This window comes from Prinia subflava, chromosome Z (genome assembly GCF_021018805.1).
Source record: "Prinia subflava isolate CZ2003 ecotype Zambia chromosome Z, Cam_Psub_1.2, whole genome shotgun sequence".
Classification (NCBI taxonomy): domain Eukaryota; kingdom Metazoa; phylum Chordata; class Aves; order Passeriformes; family Cisticolidae; genus Prinia; species Prinia subflava.
The window spans coordinates 57,395,475-57,420,767 of record NC_086283.1 but is presented as its reverse complement, the minus strand read 5'-3'; the positions used below and the strand labels follow the sequence as shown (position 1 = coordinate 57,420,767).

Sequence of the window (25,293 nt, the reverse complement as noted above, 5' to 3'; positions counted from 1 at the left end):
TCCAAGATAATTTTTGTAATTTTAATTCAGCCCCTTTGTGCATGTGCATTCTGATACATAGTTAACAGTATGTTTTGCTTTTCTTTGTTGCAAGATCCCTGCTTTACTCATTCCACACACAGATAATGCTTAGTAAATGTGATGGCAGTTCGGTTTTTTTTTAATCTTCTGCATTACCATGAAACTATATGTTTTTCTGTACACTCACAAGTCCTAATTCAAGAGAAATTTATTTCCTGCCGTGTTTTTCTACATACTATTACCTTAGCATGATTGATTACAAACACGAATGCATTTGTTTCCATTTGAGGTGAAAATACTCATACTTTGCAAGTGGTGGCACTGTCATGGCTGAAGGCCTGCAATTTTTTTTGTTACACCTGCAGTTATAGCCCTAGTGATAGATGTCACATCTGAAGAATGAAGTATTTTCGTATCTAACATGTTCCTATATTTAATCTCAGAAAATGCAGTCCTGTGCTGGTTTTGCAGTCTTTAATTTAAGAACAACAGCAGTGAAGTCCTTCTCTAAGACTTAAGACCATGCATATTTTAGGCCTTGTAATTATTTTGCTATAGTTGTACACATTGAAAATAAAAGGCCGCTAGAACCACTGGGGAGTCTTGATGTAGATATGGCTACTGGTTTAATCACTTAATTTGTAATCTAAAAGCCATGAAAAAGGCTTCTTATAAATTGTTTCAGAAGAAGCTGTAGGTCTTTAGCTGAGTCTTCATTCAGCTTTTGTATTTGAAGGTCAGTCTTCATTTAGCTTATTTGCTTCCATGCTCTGTGCATTATGAGCTTTGCTAGTGTTCTCGGACTGAATCTTTGCTAGGAAAGGCTGAAACTTGTGAAAAGGGAAGACTTCACTGATTTACCTTCTGTTGTGCTCAGCTTTCACGTTCTGCTCATTTAATTTTAACAGCTCTTGACTGATCTGTGCCTTTGGCAGTGCTTCTCTCTGAAATAATACTGTTTGTAGCCTGTGGCTGAATCTTTATGTTAGTGTATTAAAAATTATTAGAACATCTCAGGTTAGGGAATGTTACCTGGCTGCATGAACCTAGTAGTTGAATTCTGAGTGAGGCTTATGAAATAAAGTTAACAAAAGGTGTAGATAATTGACTTTCTTCAGAATCTTTTCCTTTTACTAGGCTTTTCAGAATGCAGAAAGATTTTTCTATTATTCCTGAGCTTTTTCATCCCTAGAACTACATAGCTTTTTTTTTTCTGTAAACGTTGCTTGAGCTTAAATTCTTGTTTCAGATATACTGAAAATACTTCACATTTTTTCTATCTTTGCTTGAACTAAGACCTAATATTTGAATGCTTTTTATTTTGCTGAAACACAGAACAACTGATGAAAGAAGTTTTTAGTATGTCCTATAAGTAACTATTTCACTTGTTTTACAACATGACTTGTGGTGCATTGTAATTGGCTACTTTGTTTTGTGTATTTTGTTTTAACATTTGTAGACACATTATTGATTCTTGTTCTCACAGGCAGTTGAACTACAAAACAGGTTATCTGAAGAATCCAAGAAAGCTGATAAATTAGATTATGAATGCAAACGACTGAAAGAAAAAGTAGACAGCCTCCAAAAAGAAAAAGATGTAAGTGTCAAGGTGGTTTTTTGTTAGTAACAAAAGCAACTTTGTATCCTTTATAACGGAGAGCTATGGTATAGTTAGCTGTCTTTTTAAATCAGGAAGTCTTTTTTCCTCTAAAATTTTCTACTGTTTGTGTACAAGATACATTTTTGAACCTAAGAATTGTACAGCATGGAATAAAGTGACTGTACAAAGACACATGCAACCCATTTTTAAGAGGAAAAGCCTTCATATTTGGCATCTAAAGTTGTTTCCTGACCATTACCATGAGAAATTTAATAAATACCTGTGGTAATTACTATGTATTCTGAAAAGCTATTTCCAACAAGGTTTTTGCAGCATCATCGTAGAACTAAATTCCTGGTTTTTTTGGTTTTTTTCCTAAGGCATTTTTTGAGGTACCATCAGCATGCTTCTCTTTATAGAGTCATCATTAGAGTAGCAAGAGGCTTAGTAGTTATATATCGTTGTATAGTAGTTGTGTTCAGGGCAATCTCACCTTTTATGACCTTGTTGCTCCTTGTTGACCTATCTTGTACTGCCAGTGTGGAACACAAAGGGTAGATACCAATCTATCCCCTTCCTCTTGTGTCATTTGCTGCTAGTGGTTCTGCAATTAATTGCTCTGTCCTCTTTTGCCGAGACTGATCCTTCAGATTTCTCTTACACGCTGTCATATCTCAACAGTTAATTTCAGCTTGTTTCTTAGGAATGTATATGCAGGTGCCTCAAACTACCTAAAATCAAGGTCAGCAAGTGAAGCTAGCAGTTTCTTAGGCATGTTTTAATTATAAATCCATTGATCCAACTGTCAGACTCTGTAGGCTTTTTCCTCAATAGTAATTTTTCATGTCTAGTTATTTCCAAGATTTCCAAGCCCAGCACTTAAATATCATTTGAACTGAAGGTTTTCAGTTACTTTATGTTCATAGGCCATTGATTGCCATTTTTTATTAAATTTTCAAGTTCTGGTGAACACTTGACCTTCACATCACTTCCATCTGCCCTTCAAATCAGGCTGGAATGATCATAATAACTGTATTGGTATTGTGCTTTGGCTTTCTTTCCTGCTTTTTATTTTTAAGCTGGTTTTTTTTCCAATTTTTTTATGTTGAACAATGGTAAGGTTGTTTCTGTGGCTTATCCATAGCTCAGTAGACCACTTCATGTTGCACAAAGGATCTGAATTGCAGGCCATTGTCATACAGTTTTCTGTTTTACTTCCTGGCAAATAGCAATTTTTTGAGCTGGATGTTGTTTTTAAGTACACTCTTTTGAATGGATATACACATGAGAGAAGCAAATTACAGCTAGAAGTCCTTCATCACATGAGTTCAGTGATTTGCTGTCTGTATTACCTAACTCTTTCTGTTCTCTGTTGTCAATATGTATCAGTAAAGTAGCCCACCACAGATCACAAACTAGGTAGTGGTATCTTGTCAGTTATATTTTGGAAATAGTTACCGAAATTGATTTTATCCTTTTCCTTATGTTCTGGCAAAGCATGGTAGTGTTTGATATCTTCATTAAAGTAGCTTGGAATTTAAACCTCTGTGGTGTGTTTCAAGTTCTAAGAGAATTATTTAGCTGCTTGTACCAGTGAAACCCTAGAGCCTTTTCTAGTTACTAAAATACTCTGGCATTTGGCAATTGACTGTTAGTAAAATGAAATGCTATCAGCCAACACAATTCCATACCTACCTAGAGGCAAGGTCTGTCATGGAACATTTAGTAATACTAAACATGTCTGATTTTAGAGCAAATTACAACTTGGATCATTACGTAGTAGTTTCTTTCCTTTTTTTTTGACTCTTGGCAACCTTCTGGACAAAAACTTGATGCTATCCATAGATTCTCATTTTTTGCCAGAAGGGCACTTGTGCCAAATTGAAAGAGTATTTGCCTGATGCTACTGAAATAGCACATCTGTCTGGATCCCAAGGTGATCCTGTCCTGTTCTTCAGTTCTATTTGGACCAGTCTTAAGCAACTAGTTTTCTTTCATAACCAAGATGCAGGTGAATGACAAGGCCAGCTGGCACACAGGCGGGATGCAATATGGAAATGTTATTCACACTTTCACTGGTGAAAGACAAACAAAATCAAGTAAAAGCAGCTTGTTATATTGACTCTGTACTTACCTGCTCGTTATCTCACTCATGGCTGAATCTTGGATTCATGGTGAGGGAAAAATCTGTGGTCTCTCAAGTGACTTCCATTTCCCTTGGAATCAACCCCAGTGAAAGGAAAACAGCTGAGTGGTGTCAGTGGATACTGTTTACTACCTGGTACCAGAACTTTGTGTCACTAATGTCTTGATTTTGTAAGCTTATACCCCTGCTATTTTTAATCCAATAAGATCAGTAACTCTTCTTCCAAAAAAACCCCAAACCACTGTTACTGTGGAATATATCATACTTACATTTATTCTGTTACAAAATAGCTGGACATACTTTAATTTGAAAGTAATTTCTAGAGTTGCACTAATTTTTAAAAAAAAATTTTGAAGGCTGTTAGAGATGGATTTGTACTGCCAAGACTAATATTCATTCTCTTTCCAATTACTCAGAGATTAAGAACAGAAAGGGATTCTTTGAAAGAAACTATTGAAGAGCTTAGATGTGTACAAGCTCAGGAAGGTCAACTCACCACTACAGGTAAAGGACAAATCAAGAGATTAAATGCCTCTTTTCTACAGTGTATGGAAGTTTTCCGTAGAGTATTGAATGTGCTTTTGTTTAGCACAGAATAAACTTAAGCTCTTATAAAATCAACAGTGAAAAACTTCAATTATTCATAGCTTCATAAGCAAGCAAAATCTTTGAATGTTATTCCAGTCAATCAGAAATTCTACTCTCCAATGGGATATTTTTGTAATGTATATCTGATTTCTATGTAGTTACATACATGTTTTCTTTGTAGAGATATTTTCTCATGATGTTTCCTGTGTTGTAGTTCATTTGTATGTGTAATCTTGTGTACGTTTGTAGTTCTTAGATAAGAGAACGAGCAGGAAATAGAGTGCAACATTATTTCTTCAGAATGGATAAAATCAGATGTAGTGGTTCACCAAATGACATGGTGCTTGTCTGTCAGTCTTGCTGTAGCCTGGCTTTGTGTCATTTTACACTGTCTAAAACTTCTAGAACAATGTCTTCTTGTCATGTAAAAAGTTAAGTGGTGTGCTTTTCCTTACTCAGGACTGATGCCTCTGGGAAGACAAGAGCCTTCTGACAGTTTAGCAGCAGAAATCATTACTCCTGAAATAAAGTAAGCTAATGCATGCTTTGTTTTACTGACTTCTACAGTGATCAATGGCAAGTTGAACGTGAGTGAGCAGTGCCCTGGCTGCCAGGAGGCCCAGCTGTGTCCTTGGGCCATCAGGCACAGCATCACCAAGCAAGGGAGGAGATTGTCCCTCCTGCTGCTGCTCTGCCCTTCGCTGGGCAGAATCCTGTGTGCAGTTTTGGGTGCGTTAATATGAGAAGGACATAAAGCTCTTAGCATCCAAAGGAGGGCCACAAGGATAATGAAGGGCCTTGAAGGGAAACTATATGATGAGTAGCTGAGGTCACTTGATCTATTCAGCCTGGAGAGGAGGAGACTGAGCAGAGATCTTATGGTGATCTCCACCTTCCTCATGAGAGGAAGAGAAGGGGCAGACGGTCATCTCTTCTCTGTTGTGACCACTGACAGGACCCAAGGAAATAGTCTGAATTTATGTCAGGGAAGGTTTAGGTGGGATATTAGAAAAAGGTTCTTGTTGTGTTTTGATTGTCTGGAGCTTGATGGTGGTTCCAAAAGAGTTGAGTATTTATGAGTAAGGGGGGGGCACAAGGCAGATATTGTGGTGGATGTTTCATAGACCACTTGCCTAGGATGCAGTATACTATGAGCAGCTGGGAGAGGATTTGAGATTGCTGGCCTTTCTTCTTATGGAGGACTTCAGCACCAGATGGCTGCTGCAAATGCAGCACAGCAGAAAGTGATCAGTCTAGGACATTCGTGAACTGTGTCAAAAATAACTTCCTAACACAGCTGATGAGCATGTCAGCTAGGAAAGATAAGGACTCACTGTTTGTGAACAGGGAAGGACTGATGGATGATGTGATGATCAGAGGCCGTCTTGGGCACAGCAACCACTGAATGAGAGAGGTTTTGAAAATTAAGGAGACAGGCGAAGCAGAACCTCAACTTTGGACTTCTGTAGGGCAGACTTTGGCCCGTTTAGGGGTCTGGTTGACAGACTTATTTGGAAAGTCAATCCTGAAGGGCAGAGGAGTCTGAGGGGGCAAGAAGGAACTGTTGAAGTGCAGGAGCAGGCTTTCTCCATGTGCCAAATAGTGAACCATCTGGAAGACTGGCTGGGCTGCACAGAGCTTTGGCAAGAATTAGGGATAAAAAAGGAGCACATTTGGAAAAAGGAGCAAAGGCACTCAGGAGGACTAGAGAAATGTTGTGCCATTATACAGGGAGAAAATTAGATGGGCCAAAGCCCAAATATATTTTATTCTGGCTATTGCCAACAAAAGACAAGTAAAAAATGTTTCTATAAATGCATTCACAATTAAATGAGGGTTAAGGAGAATCTCAGTCCCTTATTGTGTGCAAGGAGAACCATACCAGTAAAGGACAAGGAGAAGGCTGATCTACTTACGCCCTTCTTTGCTACAATCTTTGATAGAAAGACCACTGATCTGGAAGAGAGATGCAAGAAGCTGTCCACAGTACAGGAGGAAACAGCTATGGCACTTAGACATCCGAAAGTCCATGGGGGTATGTGGGATCCACTGAAGGATACTGAGGGAGTAGCTGCAGACAGGGTTTGGAAAATTCACTCTGAAACAGTTTTTGATTGCTAAATAGAGCTTCTCAACTTGCTAGTCTAGCAAGTAGAGGGGAGAAAGAACCAAGAGGCAAACCAAGTGGGCAGAGAGTGACTCTGCCTGAGTGCTTCAGTTTTTAAAGAGCCCAGGGCACCCCCCAGCCCCTACCCCACCATTCTGTTTGCCAGCTGCAGGAAGAGTGTAACAATTTTGGGCAAAGGTAGATATGGAATACAATAACATTTTGGCTTACTCAGCACAGTGTTGATCTGCTGGAGGGTTGGAAGGTTCTGCAGAGGAATCTGAACAGGTTGTATCAGAGGGCAGAGGACAACTGTGTGAAATGCAACATGGCCAAGGGATAGGTTCTGCCCTCAGGTCACAACAACCTGTGCAGTGCTACAGACTTGGAGAAGAGTGGCTGACAAGATGCACAGCAGGAACTAATCATAGAGCCATAGAACAGCTTGAGTTGGAAGGGACCTTAAAGATCATCTTGTTCCACCTCCATTGCCATGGGCAAGGACACCTTATAGTAGACTGGGTTGCTCAAATCTCCATCCCGCCTAGCCTGGAACACTGCCCGGTATGGAGCATCCAGATCTCCCTTTGCCATTGCCTCCAAACCCTCAAAGTAAAGAATTTCTGTTTAATGTCTAAGCTAAACCACCCCTTTTCAGTTTAACACCACTCTGCTTTGACTTGTCTCTCCATGCTCTTGCAAAAAGTTCCTCTACAGCTCCCTTGTTCATTCCTCTCAGGTACTGTAAGGCTGCTCTAAGGTATCCCTGGAGTGATCTCCAACCCCAACTGTCTCAGCCTGTTTTCATAGTAGAGGTGCTCCATCCCTGTGATCACCCTACCGGCTTCCTCTGGACTTCAATTAGTTGACAGGCTTCCTGTGCTGGGACCCCAGGGTTGGATGCAGGGTTCCAGGTTGGGTCTCAGCACAGCAGAGGGGCAGAATCCCCTCCCTCCCCTGCTGCCCACGCTGCTCTGGATGCAGCCAGGACACGTTTGGCTTTCTGGGCTGGGAGTGCCCATGGCTGGGTCATGTCCAGCCTCATCCCCCAGCACCCCCAAGCCCTTCTCCCAGGGCTGCTCTCCATCTGTTCGTCCCCAGCCTCTGCTGATACTGGGGGTTGCCATAGGCCAAGTGCAGGACCTTACACTTGGCCTTGTTGAACCTCATGAAGTTTTCATGGCCCCACTTCTTCAGTTTGTCCAGGTCCCTGTAGATAGCACCTGTTGTTCTGGTGTGGATTTGGTGGTGTTGGTTGACAGCAGCTGAACCTCAATCATTGAATGCCCAGGTAGCCAAGGAGGCCAGTGGCATCCTGGCCTGTATCAGCATTAGAGTGGCCAGCAGGACCAGGGCAAGGATTTTCCCCTGTACTTTGCACTGGTGAGGCCACACCTTGAGTTTTGCACTGTCTCACTACAAGAGGACATTGAGGGGCTGGAGCATGTCTGGAGAAGGACAGTAGATCTGGAGGAGGGCCTGGGAGGGTTAAGTCCTAGGAGGAGCAGGAGGTTGTTTATCCTGAGAAAGGAGGCTCTGGGTGACCTTATTCTCTGCAACTGAAAGGAAGTTGTAACGAGGTGGGGGTTGGTCTTTTTTCCTGAAGCTGTGCTGGGGAGGTTTAGCTTGGGTATTAGGAATCATTTCTTCACCAGAAGAGGTTGTCAAGCTTTGCACCCAGGGAAGTGATTGAGTCATCAACATCTGGTGGTGTTCAAAAGATCTGTAGACGTGATGCTTAAGGGACATGGTTCTGTGGTGGACTTGGCAGTGCTGGGTTTGTGTTGGATCTTGATGGTCTTAGGAGTCTTTTCAACCTAAATGATTCTGTGATTCTGTGTAAACAGACCGAGAGTTGAAGTGACTTGCTCAGATTTACGCAGTAGTTCAGTGACAGCTGAGATTACAGTCTTTCTTCATACTTGGTATTAAGTTTTGCATTCTCTGTTCTCCTTATAAATCTGTTGAGCTCTACTCTGAGTTCTTATGGCGGCACTGAGGTAATTTCCTTGTGTTCTGTGTTCTGCCATTAGAACTTCTGCAACTGGGGTTGTATTTGGGGGTTTGAAGACATGCTGCTTGGTGTTGCAGTATCTCCCTTAAAAAGATGTTATTTATGTTACTATTTTGCTTCCTGTGGTAAACTGTGTTTCCTTTGTTACAGATATTGGCATTCTTTTTTTTACAAAATTGTGTTCTATGTGTTTAGGGAGAAACTCATCCGCCTTCAGCATGAGAACAAGATGTTAAAATTGAACCAAGAAGGTTCTGACAATGAGAAGATTGCCTTGCTGCAGAGCCTTCTTGATGATGCAAACTTACGGAAGAATGAACTGGAGACAGAAAATAGGTAATAAATTCTGTCCTCTGCTTCAGCTGACTTTCCTACAGACATCCCAAGGAGAAGAAAGACATGGATTTAATGGAATCGATTCTGTGAAAGGCCACAAGGATGTGATTACAGGACTGCAGAGTCTTTTGCATGAGTAAAGTTTGAGGGATAGAGACTATGTAGCCTGGAAAAGAGAAGGCTTAGGTTAGATCTTCCCAATGTATCTTACCAAAGTGTGTGGTGGGAGGGTCTAAAGAAGGTGGAAATAGACTCTTCGCAGTAATAGTCAGCAACAGGGCAAGAGGCTGTGGATGGAGTTTGAAACACATTAAATTTTATCTAAATGTAAGAACATGTGTTTTTTTCACTGTGAGGGTTGCTGAACACTGGACTGTGTTGCCCAGAGAGATTGTCTCCATCCTTGTAGATATTAAAACTTAACAGGACGTGTTCCTCAGCAGCCTTCTCTAGCTGATCCTGCTGGATTGAGCCAGTCAGCATACAGATGTCTGTGGGATCAGAGTACATCAGAGCATGCCACAGTATTTGGGTGATAGTGATGTGAGGCTGATTTCTATCAGAGCTCTGACTTTGTTCTCTATCTCATCTTCCCCTGTCTTCCCCTTCAACTGGGGGAGGTGCCTGAAGCCTGAAAAAAAGTAAATACTGCACTCACCTTCAAGAAGGGTAAGAAAAAGAGCATGAGGAACTACAGAGATTGGTCAGCCACAGCTCACTTTCTGGAAATTTCACAAAGCAAGTCCATCTGGAATTGATTTCCAGCCACACGAGGGACAGGAAAGTAATAGGCAAATGTTAACATGAATTTATTCAGAGCAAATCATGCCAAACGAATCTAGTTGTCTTGACAATGAAATGACTGCACGTGTGAAGAAAGGTGAAACAGAGGACAGTACTTAGCTTTAGCAAAGCCTTTGATAAAGTGTCCCATGGTATCCTTATGTTCAGAATGGCTATATATAAACCAAGTAAGTGAACAGTAAAGAGAGCAAAAAAATTGGTTGGACAGTGATCAGACAGCTGAGCCTAAAGTAGTATTGTCAGTGAAATGAAACACAACTGGCAACCAGTTCCTCAGTATCAGCACGGTTCATCACTTTTATTAACAACTTCACTCATGAGAGGGGCTACAGTCTTAGCAAGTTTGAGAATAGTACCATTTTGGGATGTTCTGGAAGGGAAAGGTGTTATTCAGAGGAGCTCAAGAGTCCAGAGAAATGAACTGATTGGACCCCTGTCCCTGGCTGTGGAGCAGCTCTGCTGCAAAAGCCCTGGGGTCCTAGTGAGGGGCAAATGAGGTTGTGTTATCTGGGGACCTTGCAGTTGACTGTGATCTGGACTGTCCTTACTGAGGTGCAGACAGTCAGTCTGGGAAAATGATTGTTCACCTTTTATCAGTAGTTATGATGTCACATCTGGACAGAGCATGTAATTTTGGATCCCCACAGAGATGTGGATGTGTAGAAGTGCAGCAGAATACTGCTGAGGTGAGAGACACTGGAATATGTGCTAAGTGGAATTAAACTGAGAACTGGGGTTTGTCCAGGCCAAGGAAAAGGTGACATAGAGGAGAGTGTACTGTGAACTGCATCTGTCTGATGGGAAGGTAGAAAGGAGACAGATTTGGGCTGTTCTCAAGAGATGATGAGTGGAAGGACAAGAGGCAACAGACAAAATATGGAATATGGATTTGAGCTCTCAAAGACAAGCCCAAAGAGGCCGCTAGACCTCCGTCCTCACAAGTGTTTAAACCTGGTACTGGATGTGGTTCCCAGCAGTCTGCTGTAAGTGCACCTGCTTTAAGAAGCAAGTTGGATCTAGGCAACCTGTGGACATCCTTCCAACCTAGAGGTTTATAGGGTTCTGTAACAGTGTAAAAGCATAAGCTAGTGGCTCTCACACAGTAAAACTGACTGTTAAAAGGTCTTCTTTCATGTATATAGAATTAATTTCTATAGAATTAATTTTTTGCATGCAATTATGTTGTCCTTGAGGAATATGAGAATGTTCTCGATGAACACCTGGATGCTATAACCTCTGGAACTGCTGTAACTTTTTTGTGAGTAATTTACAGTATTGCGTTCTTTTGTGTAGAAGATCGAAAAGCACTGGGCACTAAAAATCTGAGACTTCCTCTTGCAGTTTGGTTTTTTAAACAAGTATTGTCTCTTTCCTAGATTGGTAAATCAGAGACTTCTGGAAGTACAGTCCCAGGTTGAAGAACTACAAAAATCTTTGCAGGATCAAGGTTCAAAAGCTGAAGATGTAAGTAGAAATGTACATCGAACTTACATTCGAGTAGTTACCATTTCTGAAACTTTTATGTTTTTATAAAAAAAAAAAAGAGTAAAAGCATTATACAAACAGATTTCTGAAAGTTTTATGTATTTACTTGTATGGTCTTAGCAGTAAATTGTGCTTCTCTAACTAGGATGTAAGACAAATGTTTAGAATAGAAAACCATTGTATGTAGAAAAGGTGGTCACACATGTTTTATTTTAATAACTGTCTGTTGCAATAGAAAACTCAGCATTAAAATTATGTAATTAGAACAGAGGGCTTTGTAGGGAATAGAAGAAATGTTGATTCTCCATTAATAAAGCATCTGAAGTTGTTTTGAGTTTAGTTTTCTTAATGAAAGTTAAGGCCTTTCCAGCCACTGGAAGGTCTGTAATTCTTCATATAAATGTATTGTTGAATGAAAACAGCCAGGCAGACCAAAACTGAAAAAAATCATGTAATTAGGCCCTCAACACAATGCAGCATTTTCTGTTTCTGTAGACAGAGTTAACTTTATTTTAAATGTGAGAATACACAGTGTAACTGAGTTAGTGTGGAAAACAACTTTCAGTCTTCCACTCAAAAATTGTTTATTAACTCCTGTATTTCAAAAAAAGCTCTAGAACTCTCTTGAAAGCAGCAATTTTTTGGACTGTATATGGGTAGTGTATGCTCACAATCTCAGTGTATCATGTTGCTAATTGGCAACAAACTGTAGTGTGCTGCTTTCTATTTTTGCGGGTTTGTTTTAACTAATTTGTATGAAATAGTGAAAGGTTTTTTTACTAGATGCTTATGTTCATTTAAGACTGTGTTAAATTTAATTTACCCATTTGATTTTCAGAATAAACTATATGACTGTTAAGCACCTAGTTGATTTCCAACAAGATTATGTTCCCGAATAACTTAGAATGTGTTTTAGAATGCTTGTTAAAATAGGTCTGTTCTGAGATGTTCTTTATTGTCTTGATTATTGGCCAAAATCTTCTCAGGGTGAACAAGAATATGAAAAAATTATTCTCAGATACTGAGTATTGTAAATGATCCCTGTCAAATTGTATTCAGCTTTATTTACTGCAGTTTTAATTGTGTCCCTTTTGAGGCTCTGGTTGTGGCAGTAATTTAGGGTGTGTCTGCACTTACGGATTCTGTGTTGGTCTGACCATAGCAGTGGTGATTCATAGGCACTGATCCCATGGCCTGTTTTGTTGAGTTTGATCTGTAGGATTTCATTTACTCTTAAGAAAAAGAGGGAATGTAGCCAAGTGTTGAGGATGCAAGAACTTCTGACATCATGTTTCCTTCATGTAATCTCCCTTGTAAAGCAGAGCAAATCTCAGAAGTTAAACCCAGCTGCTCAAGTAGACCTCAAAGTTGTGCTGAGACCACCTGAGTTATCTTTAGGATAGCTGTACAAAAAGAGTGATTCTTCAGAAACATATGAAGAAGCAATAAGAGAGACACGGCATACAGTTCACCAGTACATAATTTTCAGCTGATTTCCTCTGTTTTTTGCTATTTTTCTGCAACAGTGCACTGAAATTCTTATTTTTATGTACTTACACTGTAAACATGCTCAATCCAGAAAATTGACACTTCGTTTTAATTCAGTCCAAAAGAATATGCTGAGAGTCCAGGTTTGCTTTTTGTTGTCTTTTTTTGTTTGTGTGTTTGTTTGTTTTGGGTTTTTTTCTTATAAATTTTGTTTGGTTTTAAAGCTGAAAGGTTTTTTAGATGTGCCCAAAAAGATGGAGAGGTAATGCAATCACCCAGGCAAGTGTCCTTGCAGTGTTACATGCTATGTGCCAAAGTCCACAAGGGCAAGCAGGTTTGATTTTGTATTGAAGTGCAATGGAAGGCAGCTCTGTGCCATTGAGCGCTGACACATTCTGTTGGGATGCATGATTAGTCCAACCTGAGTGTTCCCTGCTAGCAAGGCAGCAGCCTCCTTACCCCCATCTTTCAGACTGCAGAATCAACTCAGATTTGTCTGCTCTGCTCAGAAAGGCTTCATTTATTGTCCTCCGGAATGCAGGAGTCATGTGGGGCTACTCAACAGTTATCTGAACAGCTTTGGCTACATCATTTGCATGTCTTATCACTGTCTTTTATCATCCTTGTTCTGTTCTCTGCCCTACTCCTTTCCTATAAAAACACCCTGCCTTTAGTTATTTCTGCCCCACTTGTTAAATCCATCACACGCCTAATGTTTTCCGTAATGCAACATATGCAGTCTTGGCCTTACATGCTGTTACTGATACAACACCTCCCTAAAAGGTCCCCAGAACTCTGTTACCTCTTCAGTTACCCATAAAGTTCAGCCACTTTTTCATTTGGTGAGACAGTGGAACAAGTTGCCCAGGGAAGTTGTGGATGCTCCATCCATGGAATATTCAAGGCCAGGTTGGACAGGGGACTGAGCAACCTGATCTAGTTGAGGGTGTCCCTGCTTGTTGCAGGGGGTTGGACTATGTGACCTTTAAAAGTCCCTTCCAACCCAAACCGTTACTCTCAACATTCTTGAAATCTGACCATCCATCATGGTGCTGTTTAGTGACTTTGATCACCTTACAGTGTTACTGATCTCATTCAGCAGTCTTCTGAAGTGATGACCCATAGTTTCCCACACCCTGCTAAGTTAGCTTAACTTCAGGCCAGAACCTAGCCATCTGCCACATTAACATCTAAAATGAAACCAAATTTTGCCCTAAAAAAGGGGACAGACTTTTTCCTTTGGCTTGTTTAACCATGAAAGGAACTTAAAGCAAAAAGGCTTTTATTTCTGTAGTGTTCAGGAGACTCATCTTCCTATGAGAGAACAATAATTGTAGTAATTACATTTTAGATTTGTATGAGTCTTTAAAGCTTACTGATACTGCAGAAATCCCAGAAATAATATTTGCCCATTTTTAGAGGGATCTGTTTGAATTTATCTGCCAAGTATATACAGGATCTTGGGTTGCCTAGAATGGCACATTGAGTGTTTTATTCTCTTTCCTAATCGTGTGTCTTGGGTCAATTAATGTGGGTAAACTAATTTCTGCTTCTTTTAATTGTCTGGGCTTTTATCACAATTAGTTTCTTGCTTGTGAAAACATAATCTGTCTAGTTGGGAGAGAGGTTACTCCCTCAACAGTGCAGGTACTATATAAATAATACACAAGTGGAATCAGTGTTGACTAGTAGTTGTGTCTGTTTCAAGGTAAACCCAAGTGTAATACAAGGATATTAAAAAAAAAAAAAAAAAAAAAAAAAAAAAAAAAAAAAAAAGGCAGCTGAGTTCAATTTGTATTTTGTTACCCTAGGGAAATGGGCACCACTTCCAACTTTTTCCCTTTCTTGTCCCAGCCAGCTGGTAGTTCCTTAAATGATAAGTGATGGGGACAGTTCAAATGATTTGTGACTGATAGAAGCATACACATATTTTTTGTTACAGAAGAGGTGGTGTTGCTGCAGTTGTCAGAGGACTGGAAAAGAAAAAAGCCAAATGGTCAAAACCTGCAGATCCTTAGTTACTGCAAATTTCTTACAGTGAAGTCAGTAGAGCCATATTGATTTGTTTTTATGGCTCCCCACCTTTCTTGTCATGCAATAAGAAAATCTCCTCTGTAATAATGACAAAACATGCCCCAGGAATGTGATCCAAGACAATATTTTGAAGTATAACCAAACTAAAAAGCTTTCTGAGTGCATACAGTATTTTTTTCTGTTAGCAAGGTGACTAAAACTTTGTTGAAAGAGCATTGGAGGAAAACCAATGAAATTGTTTTGTTGATAATTTTATCTTATATTCTGATGGTGTTTTGGACCATCAGTCACATGCTAACCCTCCCATGTGATTTATACTGTGTAAATACAAACTAAAAAGGCAGTTGCAGATTTAAATATTCTACATTTGCTTTATATTTAATCAATGTGGCAATAACACAATCCAGCATCACACCACAAAAACACCTGCATCTCTTAATTTTGGTTGTAGCCCAACAGACTGGCTATTTTCCTTGGTTTTCTTAGTTGTATGATTTTTGTTTTAAAATTACTTTCCAAAATAGAAATTGTTTTCCTTTGGAATTCTGATTTAAACACAACAACTTGTAAATGTGCTTCTTTATTATTTTTATTTTTGGGTTTAATGACATGTTTTAGAAAATGTTACAAGATGAAATTGCTCATGAGAACACAGGAAGAAATTGCACATGCGTAAAAAATACATAGCTTTAACTTTTTCTGTTCATGACTTTCTAAATAGTTTCTTCTGTTGGCTGCTGTTTTGCTTTATACTAATGTCATCTCTGTTTCTTGGCATGGGCTTCTGCTCAAGGCTATTGTGAGTATGGCTTTCTATTTACTTAACACTACTTTCAGTTCATAGTCATTTGAGTTTGGTTTTTTTTTTTCCTTTGGAAAGATATTCACTATGTATGAAGTGAGTTTAAAAATTAAAAATTACTTCAAAGTTTTTATTCAAAGAGCTTATCTAAATGTGATTTAACCAGAAAGTGGAACACTGTAAGTTGTACAGTGATTTTTATGTGTCTTTAATCAGTAACGATAAGAAACACCAAAAAGGTGACATTTTTGGTACACTGCAGTTAGAAATACTCCTAGTTTCTGTGGGGATGGGAATTTACTTCCACTAATTTGCTACATGTCTTCATGCAAGTTGCCATGCAATACTGGTTTTTGCAAAAAGAGGACAGCTCTTGCAAATTTTGCTGCACTTTCCAATACAAAGTACTGAACAAATCAGAACAACTGCCTTAGAATTCTGTTATTTATGGATCTTGCTTTTATTGGTCTAGTTCCTGGGAAAATATTTGTAAAGTTCTACAGGGTTCTAATTTTACTGAAGTCACACATCTATAATGAGAAACGTTGCTACCGCAGAGGCTTTATAGTTGTGGTCTAAAATTGAAGTAAAAAAAGTTGGATTTTGGTTAGAATGTCAAAATTGCATGTTTTAAAATAATTTTTAAAATATGTTAAAGCTTCATAATACATTAAAATAAAACATTTAATTTTCTATTTTAGTCAGTTCTTCTGAAAAAGAAACTTGAAGAACATCTGTAAGTATTTTTTATTTGCCTATTGTGTTTGCAGTTTGAAATGATGTGTTTTTCTATATAATGAGGAAGGCAGACAGTCATTAATCATAAATCTGGAAAATGTACAACTAAGAGAGATTAGATAACACAGGAATATTTGGGAATCTGCTGTTCAGATTCTATTTTTTTCCCATAGAAAACCACTGTGAAAGTAAGCATGATGAGGGAACCATCATTTTGTGTTGGGTAGAAAACTTTGCTTAACATTGTGCAAATCTTTGCTCAAGAGGACTAAGTAATTTTCTTCTGAGGGAAGCATGTTAATGTAAACAAAACGAATTTGTTTACTCTTTGATATACACTATGGCATAGAGGATAATACTTTAGGGAGTGCTATCATTTTATTGTGCTATTTTTGTACATCTTTTACTTCCCTAAGAGTATTTACTTTTTGACAGCCCTGCAAAAAGAAATTTCTGTTGCCTTTGGGTTTAGCCATTCTTTTCTCAATGTAATATCTGTTATGAATATTCATTTCAGGCCCTCATTGTACAGTTAACTCTAAGTTCTAAATTAAGTACGGTTACTGACAAAGAAACTGTTTGCTGTTGCAGTTCTCCATAGAGAATTATGTTTTTCATCTTATCTAACGAATATTTCTGTGGTAATATTGTCACTTGTCCTCATGCTCCACAGAAAAAAAAGTATCAAGCATGACCTTAGAAATAATCTCTCTCTGAGGATTTTCTGTATGGCTTAGAACTCATTTCAAGCACAGTAATACTACTGGTGAAACAATGTGTGCTTCTGTGGTTTGTAACAGCGAGAAGCTCCATGAAGCTAACAATGAGCTACAGAAGAAACGAGCTATTATTGAAGATTTGGAACCAAGATGCAACAACAGTTGTGAGTTACCTGTGCAGTTAATTTCTTTTCTTTGTAAATTATTTCATGTGCAACATCTTTAATTATAATACCTAAAGGAGGCGTCAGGTAAGCAAAATGTACATTTTAAATGGAAGTGACATGTATGTTCTTAATGTCTCTGGAAACCAGGGTGGCCAAAAAGATGTTTTTAACACTTGAAATGCATTTAGAAACATGGTAGAAACACCATAGTAAGAAATCGTAGAATGCTAAGAGGTTAGAATGGATCTTGAAGATCATCTAGTCCCAAAGCCCAATATCATTTGCCATAGAAACCAGCTCACTGCTGTTGAACCTCAGCTGTCCAGAACTGTCATGTCTCATAAGACCCTATTTTAGAAGATCCTTGCTGTTGTCACTAACTCATTTTTACTTCCAATGTATTTTCCTTCAGTGTATTTTCAAAAATGTGTTGCAATTTGGACAAACATTCCATTACTGGTCAAAGAGAATGTAAGATATATGTGTCATACTGTTCAAAGGGTATGCAGAACCAAGCATCTAGTTGGTTTTTAGCACATTGTTGCTACATTTTTTCCAGAGAAGTAATGAGGGAGTTAGTCCAGATTTTTCATAAGACTAGTTATCTTAGAATAAGGCAAAAGATTGTAACCAATGGCTTTCTGATTTGTGATAAAATTCTTATTTGTAGTGAGATGGAGGAAAAAAATAGAAAAAATATAATTTTGTTTTCTGAGATCTGAGAAGTTCTGTAGAAAGTGTAGAAGTAATAGTGGCTTGACATATTCTTACACCAACACCGGAAAAATCTGTGCAATTAAATTGTCCTATTGATCTTGATTGCTGCTTAAGGAAACATGAGGGGGAAATTAAATTTAGTATATTCTTGTTACAGTTTAGTAGGTTTAAGCAGTAGTTGTGCCTCTTAGGAATTATTCATCTTATATAAAATAAGAAAAAAATCACATTTGCCTGTATTACATGCCAAGATAATATAGTAGCATTAAGTCATTAGTAAACCCATTTTCTAAATGTGTTCAGTGACATGATTGCTTTATGATTTCATTTCTCTTTATTTGTTGTAGTCTTAAAAAGCCAAATTTTGTCCCCAAAGATCTATTTTATGAGATTTTATAGGAGTACATATTTTTAATGTGTTTCTGAGCTGTACAGTAATTGAATCTGTGATATCTGCCACACCAGGTTTCTTATGTCAGTTTTTCTTAACTGAATGTATTTTAGCTGTGCCTTAAGTGCCTGTTGTAAAACGTGAAAATATGCATAATATAATGATGTTGTTTTCCAATGTGTGCATCTCCTGATATAAAGCACTTAAAATTGAGGAATTACAAGAAGCTCTACGGAAAAAGGAGGAAGAAATGAAGCAAATGGAGGAACGATACAAAAAGTATTTGGAAAAGGCCAAAAGTGTAAGTAGATGTGTTCCATGTTAATTATCCCTGTCTGACAGAGACTGTATTACGTGTCCACTCTGTGGGAATAAAAATGAAGGAGGGATCTGTATACACACTAGTAAGTTAAAGAGAAGGAAGCTCTATTGATTATCATCTCATCATTTCAGTATTTAATATGGATTAATTCTGCAGAAGATTGCCCCATTTTTGAGACTCTTTTATTGATGCTTTTTTGCAGTAAAGTGATCTTTTTGACTGTATCACCTTCAGTAGTTGTTAGATTTCTCTGATGATGTTCAGCATTCTCTTTTGCCTGTATTGCTTGATATATGCTTCTGTCAAGAAGGTGACTAATATTTAAGTATTGGGAATATGGTTATACTACTAGCTTTGAAACAGCAATATTTTGGCACTATACTTCACTACTTTGAATTTCTTAAAAGCATATCAGTGTCTTTAAATGTATATTATTACATTGGAATCTGTAAGTAAGTTCCTAATTTGGCAAAACTTTATGCTTTCTTCTTTTACTACTGTGGAGTTTCCTGAATTATTTCTTGTGAAATGTCTTCAGGAAGTCTAAAAAATTTTCTCTGTCTCACTGCCCCGCCATTTTATATTGGTTGATGTGTCTTAGAGTACATTCCACTGAAAGACAGCTTTTCCCTTTTCAGTAAGATTTGTTTATTTGTATGTACTGTATTATTAAAGAGTATTTGATACAACAGTAGCATTAATTAGTTAGGTTTTCATCATCTTTTCATCAACTTTCATTTTATTTGTGTTTGGTTTGGTGTTGTGGGTTTGTTTTCCTTTTTGTTGTTATTGATGTGTTTTGATGCAGGGGTTTTTTTTTTGTGGAATCATTATAGTCTTACGCTATGGAAGGTGTATCCAGGTCTAATGAGTATATTCTTATTAAAATAATATGCTTTTATAGAGTAGAATCATAGAATATTTAGTTTGGAGAAGATCTCCAAGATCATCAAGTCAGCTTTTGACTGATCACAGCTGTGTTAACTAGACCATGGTGCTAGGTGCCACATCCAGTACCTTGAACATCTCCAGGGATGGTGACTACACGACCTCCCTAGGCAACCCATTCCTATGCTTAACAATCCAACCTAAACCTTCCCTGGCACAGCTTGAGGCCATGTTGTCTTATCCTGTCACTGGTTGCCTAGGAGAAGAGGCCACAACCCCCACCTGGCTGCAACCTTTTTTCAAGGAAAGAGTGGTAAGAGCTCCCAGAACCATCGTTTTCTCCAGGCTAAACACACCCATCTCCCTCAGCCACTCCTAATAGGGTTCATATGTTTACCATACAGTAAAAGGGTCTCACTGAAATTTAAAGCATTGTTTTATTTCATATCTGGACACAACTCAAATAGGTAGAAAGATAAAAGATGAGAAGTCTATTTCTGTATAGCCAGAGGTTGTTAAAAAGTTTCAAGCCATTTTCTATGAAAGGCTTAATAACTAAGGCATTTTGCTGGTTTTGTTCTTGATTTAGCTCTGTTTGGTAGCACTCTTGGATGACACATACAAGTGTACCAGCTGTGTCTTCATCTTTTTAATAGCATAATAATTATGCATGTGCCACAGAGTGCTTTTTGGCTTAACAGAGCTACCTAGAAGTCACAGCACCTGATACTGCAGGTAGGTGAATAATGGCAAATATCCATAAGGATAGAAGCAGTCCTTCCTCATGCAGGAGAAATTGTCAGGCAGGAAAATGATATCTATTAAGAGAGAAATCTTACAGAAGCTGTTTCTGTCACCATTGGCCCAAGGCAATGCAGCCTGGGTTAGGAACTGCAATATGAGTCTGGGGTACTGAACCTTTTAGGTATCACACTTTCTTGTCAGTAGTTTTGTTTCCTGCTCCTGTGAAAGAGGGCCCTGTTCAGATGCTCTAATATGTCACAGTTAATAAGAGAGGTAGACATATTTTAAGGTTTTTTTAAGTTACTTTTTTAAGCTACATTTTAAAGTTACTTTTTAAATTATTATTTCTTAACCTGACTTAAATGGCTTTAATTCCTTTACAAGATTACTTTTGCCATATTTAATAAAAAGCAAACTGGTTTTCTCTTGCAGGTCATCCGCACATTAGATCCTAAACAGAACCAGGGTGCTGCTCCTGAGATTCAGGCACTGAAAAATCAGTTGCAGGAGCGGGACAGAATGTTTCATTCCCTGGAGGTAGTAATCCTTGTGTTTTGTGGTAAAAACTCGTTTTTTAGTTAGAGACTAATACTTCTATTATATTTTGATTTTAAATATATGGATTTTTTGTTTTATAGAAAGAATATGAGAAAACAAAAAGTCAAAGAGAAATGGAGGAGAAGTTTATCGTTAGTGCCTGGTACAACATGGTAAGAATCTCACAAACCTTCTAATTGAAAAGAAAAAAAAGGGAAAGACACTATTAATACTGTTTGATTCTGGGATGTTTATAACAGCATTCATTCATTTACAGTATTTTAATTTGAAAAGCATTTTCCAACACACAAACACAGAGGCAAATACTTTTTAGAATCTTAAATTATCTCTATGTATTCTCTTCATGAACAGCAAGTCTAAACTCAAGCAGTGTGTTTGAATTGTTTACGTATTGAAGGTATTTTCAAGTGACCAGTGTCTTTGGCCAATTCTATAGCATTAGTCTCACTAACAAATAGAAGACAAGCCTGAGGTAAGACTCAAAGTTCAGTGACCTTTCATAAACACTAAGATGATCATTGATAGCTTTGTCTGTATTATTCTTTTTTTACCCTCTGCTTTTATACCCTGCACAATCCACCACAGCTTTCTTAATTTCATTGTGGTTTTGCCTGGTGAGAACATGGTGTTTCCCAAGACACGCTTCTGACATATGAGCTGGTATTTCCTCAGAGGATACCTAAACTTATTTCAGAAGAAAAGTACTTTTCTAGGTCAACATGCTGAAAGGAGCCAGGAATTGGGGGGAACCCTTTTGGAAAGAACTGTCCAGTTACCATGAGAAGCATAGATTGAATTCTTAGGTGTTTGCTCTAAACCTGGAGGACAACTGCAGTGAAGGGGAAGAGTTCCACACAAAGCATTAGGAAGAATATCTTACCTGTGTCCTTGAAAAGATGATGCTTTGTGTATTTAATTGGAAACAGTTTAGTCAGTGTGAAGACAGAAATAATGAACAAAATGCAAATGAATAAAGTTGTTTGGTGTTTTGTATTGATATTCACTGAGAATTTCTCTTTGTCCATAGGGGATGACTCTGCATAAAAAAGCAGCAGAGGACAGACTGGCTAGTACAGGCTCAGGACAGTCCTTCTTGGCTAGACAAAGGCAAGCCACGAGCACAAGGAGATCTTACCCTGGTCATGTCCAGCCAGCAACAGCAAGGTAGAGAAGCCTTGCACTTAGAAAGCAAGCTGCCCTGTGATCCAGGCCACTTCTATTGCAAGTGACAACATTCAAGAAAAATAAACCAGCATCCTTTCTCTTTCTCTCGTTACTGCTATTATTTTACAGTTCAGGAAAGGGTTTTATTATGCTTTCTCATTACTCTGTAATGCCCTTTGCTTATATTTTTTGGAGTTCATTTCTCTCTGTATTTTCTGAATGTGCCAAAATTTTGCAAACATCTAGAAGAGTGTTGTATAACAACAGTCTTATTTGTATGAAACCTGGTCTCTTACGAAAAACCTCACGTGGACCATATGACAATGTAGATTTCTTATCACAGCTGGCACATTGGTGCCTGTAAGGGTTGTTATGCTTTATAAGACTGTTTTTGTTCAAAGGGAATCAGCTTTTTATTTCATCTCCTATCCTGTTGCTTCAGAAAAATGCTGAAATCTCATAACAGACATGCAAAGTTGGATTATAATTTTATTGTGAAATGTATTTCATACTAAAAAACTCAACAATGCAAAAAAGAAAGATGGAGGGGGTTTTTTAATCTCCTAAGTGCAAAGTTTGCTTGGCATTTAGGGAAGCAGGATGATCTTTTCCCATTTTTTTCTTTATCAACTGGTGTTTAGCTCTTTTGCTGGTAGAGATGAATATTTTCAAATGGTTTATTCCACTCTTTGTCAAGTGTTAGCTTAAATACATATTCTGAAAAGGTGGAGAATTATTTTGCATGTGCTAATCTGCTACTTTGTCATCCATTTTAAAAGGACATTTGTTTTAAAATTCTCTGATTATGGATGAACAATACATAACGGATCAAGGCCCCAGTTAATATTGTTAATGTATTCCAGTTGTTATCCCCTACTAAAAGGCTTGCTTTTAATATATTGATTCAGGGTATAATTGTATCAGTTGCCTTACTAATGGTACCAGTGCCTTCAGGTGAGTTTATTGCTGAGTTTGTTGGAAACTGGCTGTGATTTGTTGTACTGCCTTTTTAGTGTACAGCTGATTAATTGTTGTAACACTTTCTTGTTGATAAGTGGATGGAGGCTCCTCCTATTTAGGTTCTGTTCCTACAAAGTTGTGCATTTTCCCTGACCAGTTCTATGCATTCCCTGTCATTTTTGTCAAAGAATTGATGGACACAGAGAACCTGAGTGTTGGCTGGAAGTTTAATATTCATACATCTTGTTGTGATTCAATTTTAAATTTAGAGACTGGTTTTAAATTTAGGTTTTTATTTAGAGACTCCTTGGACTATAATGCACATGCAGTCGGTTTATAAATTTACTCTTTGACTTCATTTCATTGCACTTATAAGTGGAGACATTTATTTTTGCATAAATCCCTTTAGAGAAAATATTTAGGGAAAAGATAGCATTTATCAACCATCTGAACGTCTGTTTTAATTCAAAATTTGGGTAGAATGAGCAATGGACAATTAATACAAGCTCACCTAGATTAAAGGGTAATAAACAGGTGAATGACATTTTAAGTACTAGTTTTATCCTCATCCTTTAGCCCATCATCTGGGCTAAGAAATGCATTCAGTGTGTTTCTGAAAAATTTTTTTAATTCCAGTTACACTGCCCCCACACCCCAGAAAACAGATGCTGAATTCTACATAACAGTTTTGGGAAAAAATGGTTTTCTAAAAATTTTCTGTACTTATGCACTGTATGACTGGTATGGGCTATGCTTGCAAAAATTAGATGAGACATTGCAGGTTTCTTGTATGCAGAAAGACAACAATGCAAATGAAGTTGTGGATAATTTCTGTATCTCAGTGAGGTGATATACTCAATCTGCTGTCTCTTACTGAGATACAAAATAATCTGTATACAAAATACTATGTGTAATGATCTAGACGATTACAATTTATGTGGGATATCTTTTACTGACCTTGTGCAATCAATTTTAATAACTTGAAGAGCTGTTTACCACATGCTGTACGTCAGCAGGAGCAAGACTGTTCTGAGGGAATTTGATGTTCCTGTTTGAAGTTACAGCATTTTGTATTAACCAGAACAAGAACCTAAGAATACCTAAAGCTTCAGGGCTCCTCATTTTAATCTAGCTAACTTTTTCTGTTACTAAACTGCCAAGGGCTATTTGTGAAAGAAAGGGATGGAACCTTAATGAGAAGTTTTATCTCATAATTTTGGCTAGTAATTTAATTACTTGCTGCAGTTAATTAGGTGCAGGTCTAAAAGTACTTGAACACAATCAGCACACTAGAATAAAAGTAATTCCTTTTGTTATGTTAATATTTGTTTTACTGTTTTGCCTCCAAAGTTTTGATGACAGGCTAATGGCCCTGAGAGTTAGGAAATGAACAGACGGTGATTAGAAGTCTTGTCTTATGCTTTTACTTTCCAGTCTCTCATAGCTTCTTTTGTTTCTGGATGATTGTTGGCTTTTCTCTTCTTCTTTGTGATTCTGTCTTTCCTTTTCCCTTGAAGATAAGACACTGAAGTGTTTTCTGTAGTTCTCTTCAAAAATAGCATCATTATATAGCATCAAAGAGCAACACGACTCATATTGAATCTAAGCTTTGCTGTTGCTCATAATAATTGTTAAGCAAGTGAACAATCATTTTCTCTTTGAGAATTTACAAACTTGCAGAAATTCTGGTATTTACCAGAATTCATGTTGAATATAAAACCTTAAAATGTACCGCACTGTTACAGAAATATACTCAGTTGCTGTCTGGTTCTAGTAAGTCATTTGCGATGTCTTCTATTATTAGTTAAGAGGAGTTAAATTCTTTGTTCTTCAGTGCTTTACTACTTTAATTTGCTGCATACATCCATTCTCAATCTTTGTGTGTGGATGAATGCAAGTGGTGAACATAATTAAATCTTCTCTTTCACAAAACCAGCTTTTTATTCGAAGGGTTCAGCTTCATTATTTTGCTTGCTTGTTACATATCTTTGTAAGCAGTGTGTATTAAGAAAAAGACGGAGCGCAGACTGTAACTCCAGGGAATAAACACATATATAGGGGAGCTACCAGTGTATGCTCCCTATTTGTCTTACCTTGAGTAAGAAAAGAATATAGGTAAAAGCTCCAGCCTATGGAACAGAATTCTCTCAATATGTTAGATAGTCCTGAGAACTATTTTTTAGGAATACTCTTTTTCCCCTGAGGCAAGAAATTACTATTTACCTCAAAATTGTAATGATAATTACTAAGCCAGTGTTACATCTTTCCCGATACATCCCAGAAAAAAACCTCTACAACTGAGCTTAAAGACAGAAGATTCTCCACGTCAGAAATAAAACAGCTGAGGAGTTTATTAGAGTACTTTTCTGGGCATTGTGCTGAGGATCTGCCCAGAACAATCTTTCTGACAGATTTTAATTCATGCCAATAAAAGAGAACATTTATTTATCCAATAAATGGATAAATATTTTCATTGTTTAGAGCTGAAGCTTAGTTTCTT

At 37.9% G+C, this 25,293-nt stretch overlaps 1 protein-coding gene across 3 annotated transcripts in view; it reads left to right on the top strand.

Annotated features, from left to right (window-relative positions):
• HOOK3 (hook microtubule tethering protein 3) overlaps positions 1 to 25,293 on the top strand; it is an 85,440-nt gene that overhangs the window by 52,768 nt on the left and 7,379 nt on the right. For 2 of the 3 annotated variants that reach the window (XM_063423488.1, XM_063423491.1), the window contains 12 exons: positions 1,508 to 1,618; positions 4,184 to 4,271; positions 4,815 to 4,884; positions 8,672 to 8,812; positions 10,993 to 11,080; positions 15,345 to 15,422; positions 16,127 to 16,161; positions 16,964 to 17,046; positions 18,358 to 18,458; positions 20,544 to 20,648; positions 20,750 to 20,821; positions 21,697 to 21,833. In XM_063423488.1, the coding sequence (XP_063279558.1) occupies positions 1,508 to 1,618; positions 4,184 to 4,271; positions 4,815 to 4,884; positions 8,672 to 8,812; positions 10,993 to 11,080; positions 15,345 to 15,422; positions 16,127 to 16,161; positions 16,964 to 17,046; positions 18,358 to 18,458; positions 20,544 to 20,648; positions 20,750 to 20,821; positions 21,697 to 21,833 (1,109 nt within the window). The remainder of the gene's footprint in view (positions 1 to 1,507; positions 1,619 to 4,183; positions 4,272 to 4,814; positions 4,885 to 8,671; positions 8,813 to 10,992; positions 11,081 to 15,344; positions 15,423 to 16,126; positions 16,162 to 16,963; positions 17,047 to 18,357; positions 18,459 to 20,543; positions 20,649 to 20,749; positions 20,822 to 21,696; positions 21,834 to 25,293) is intronic. The other variant, XM_063423490.1, reaches the window with a different exon arrangement.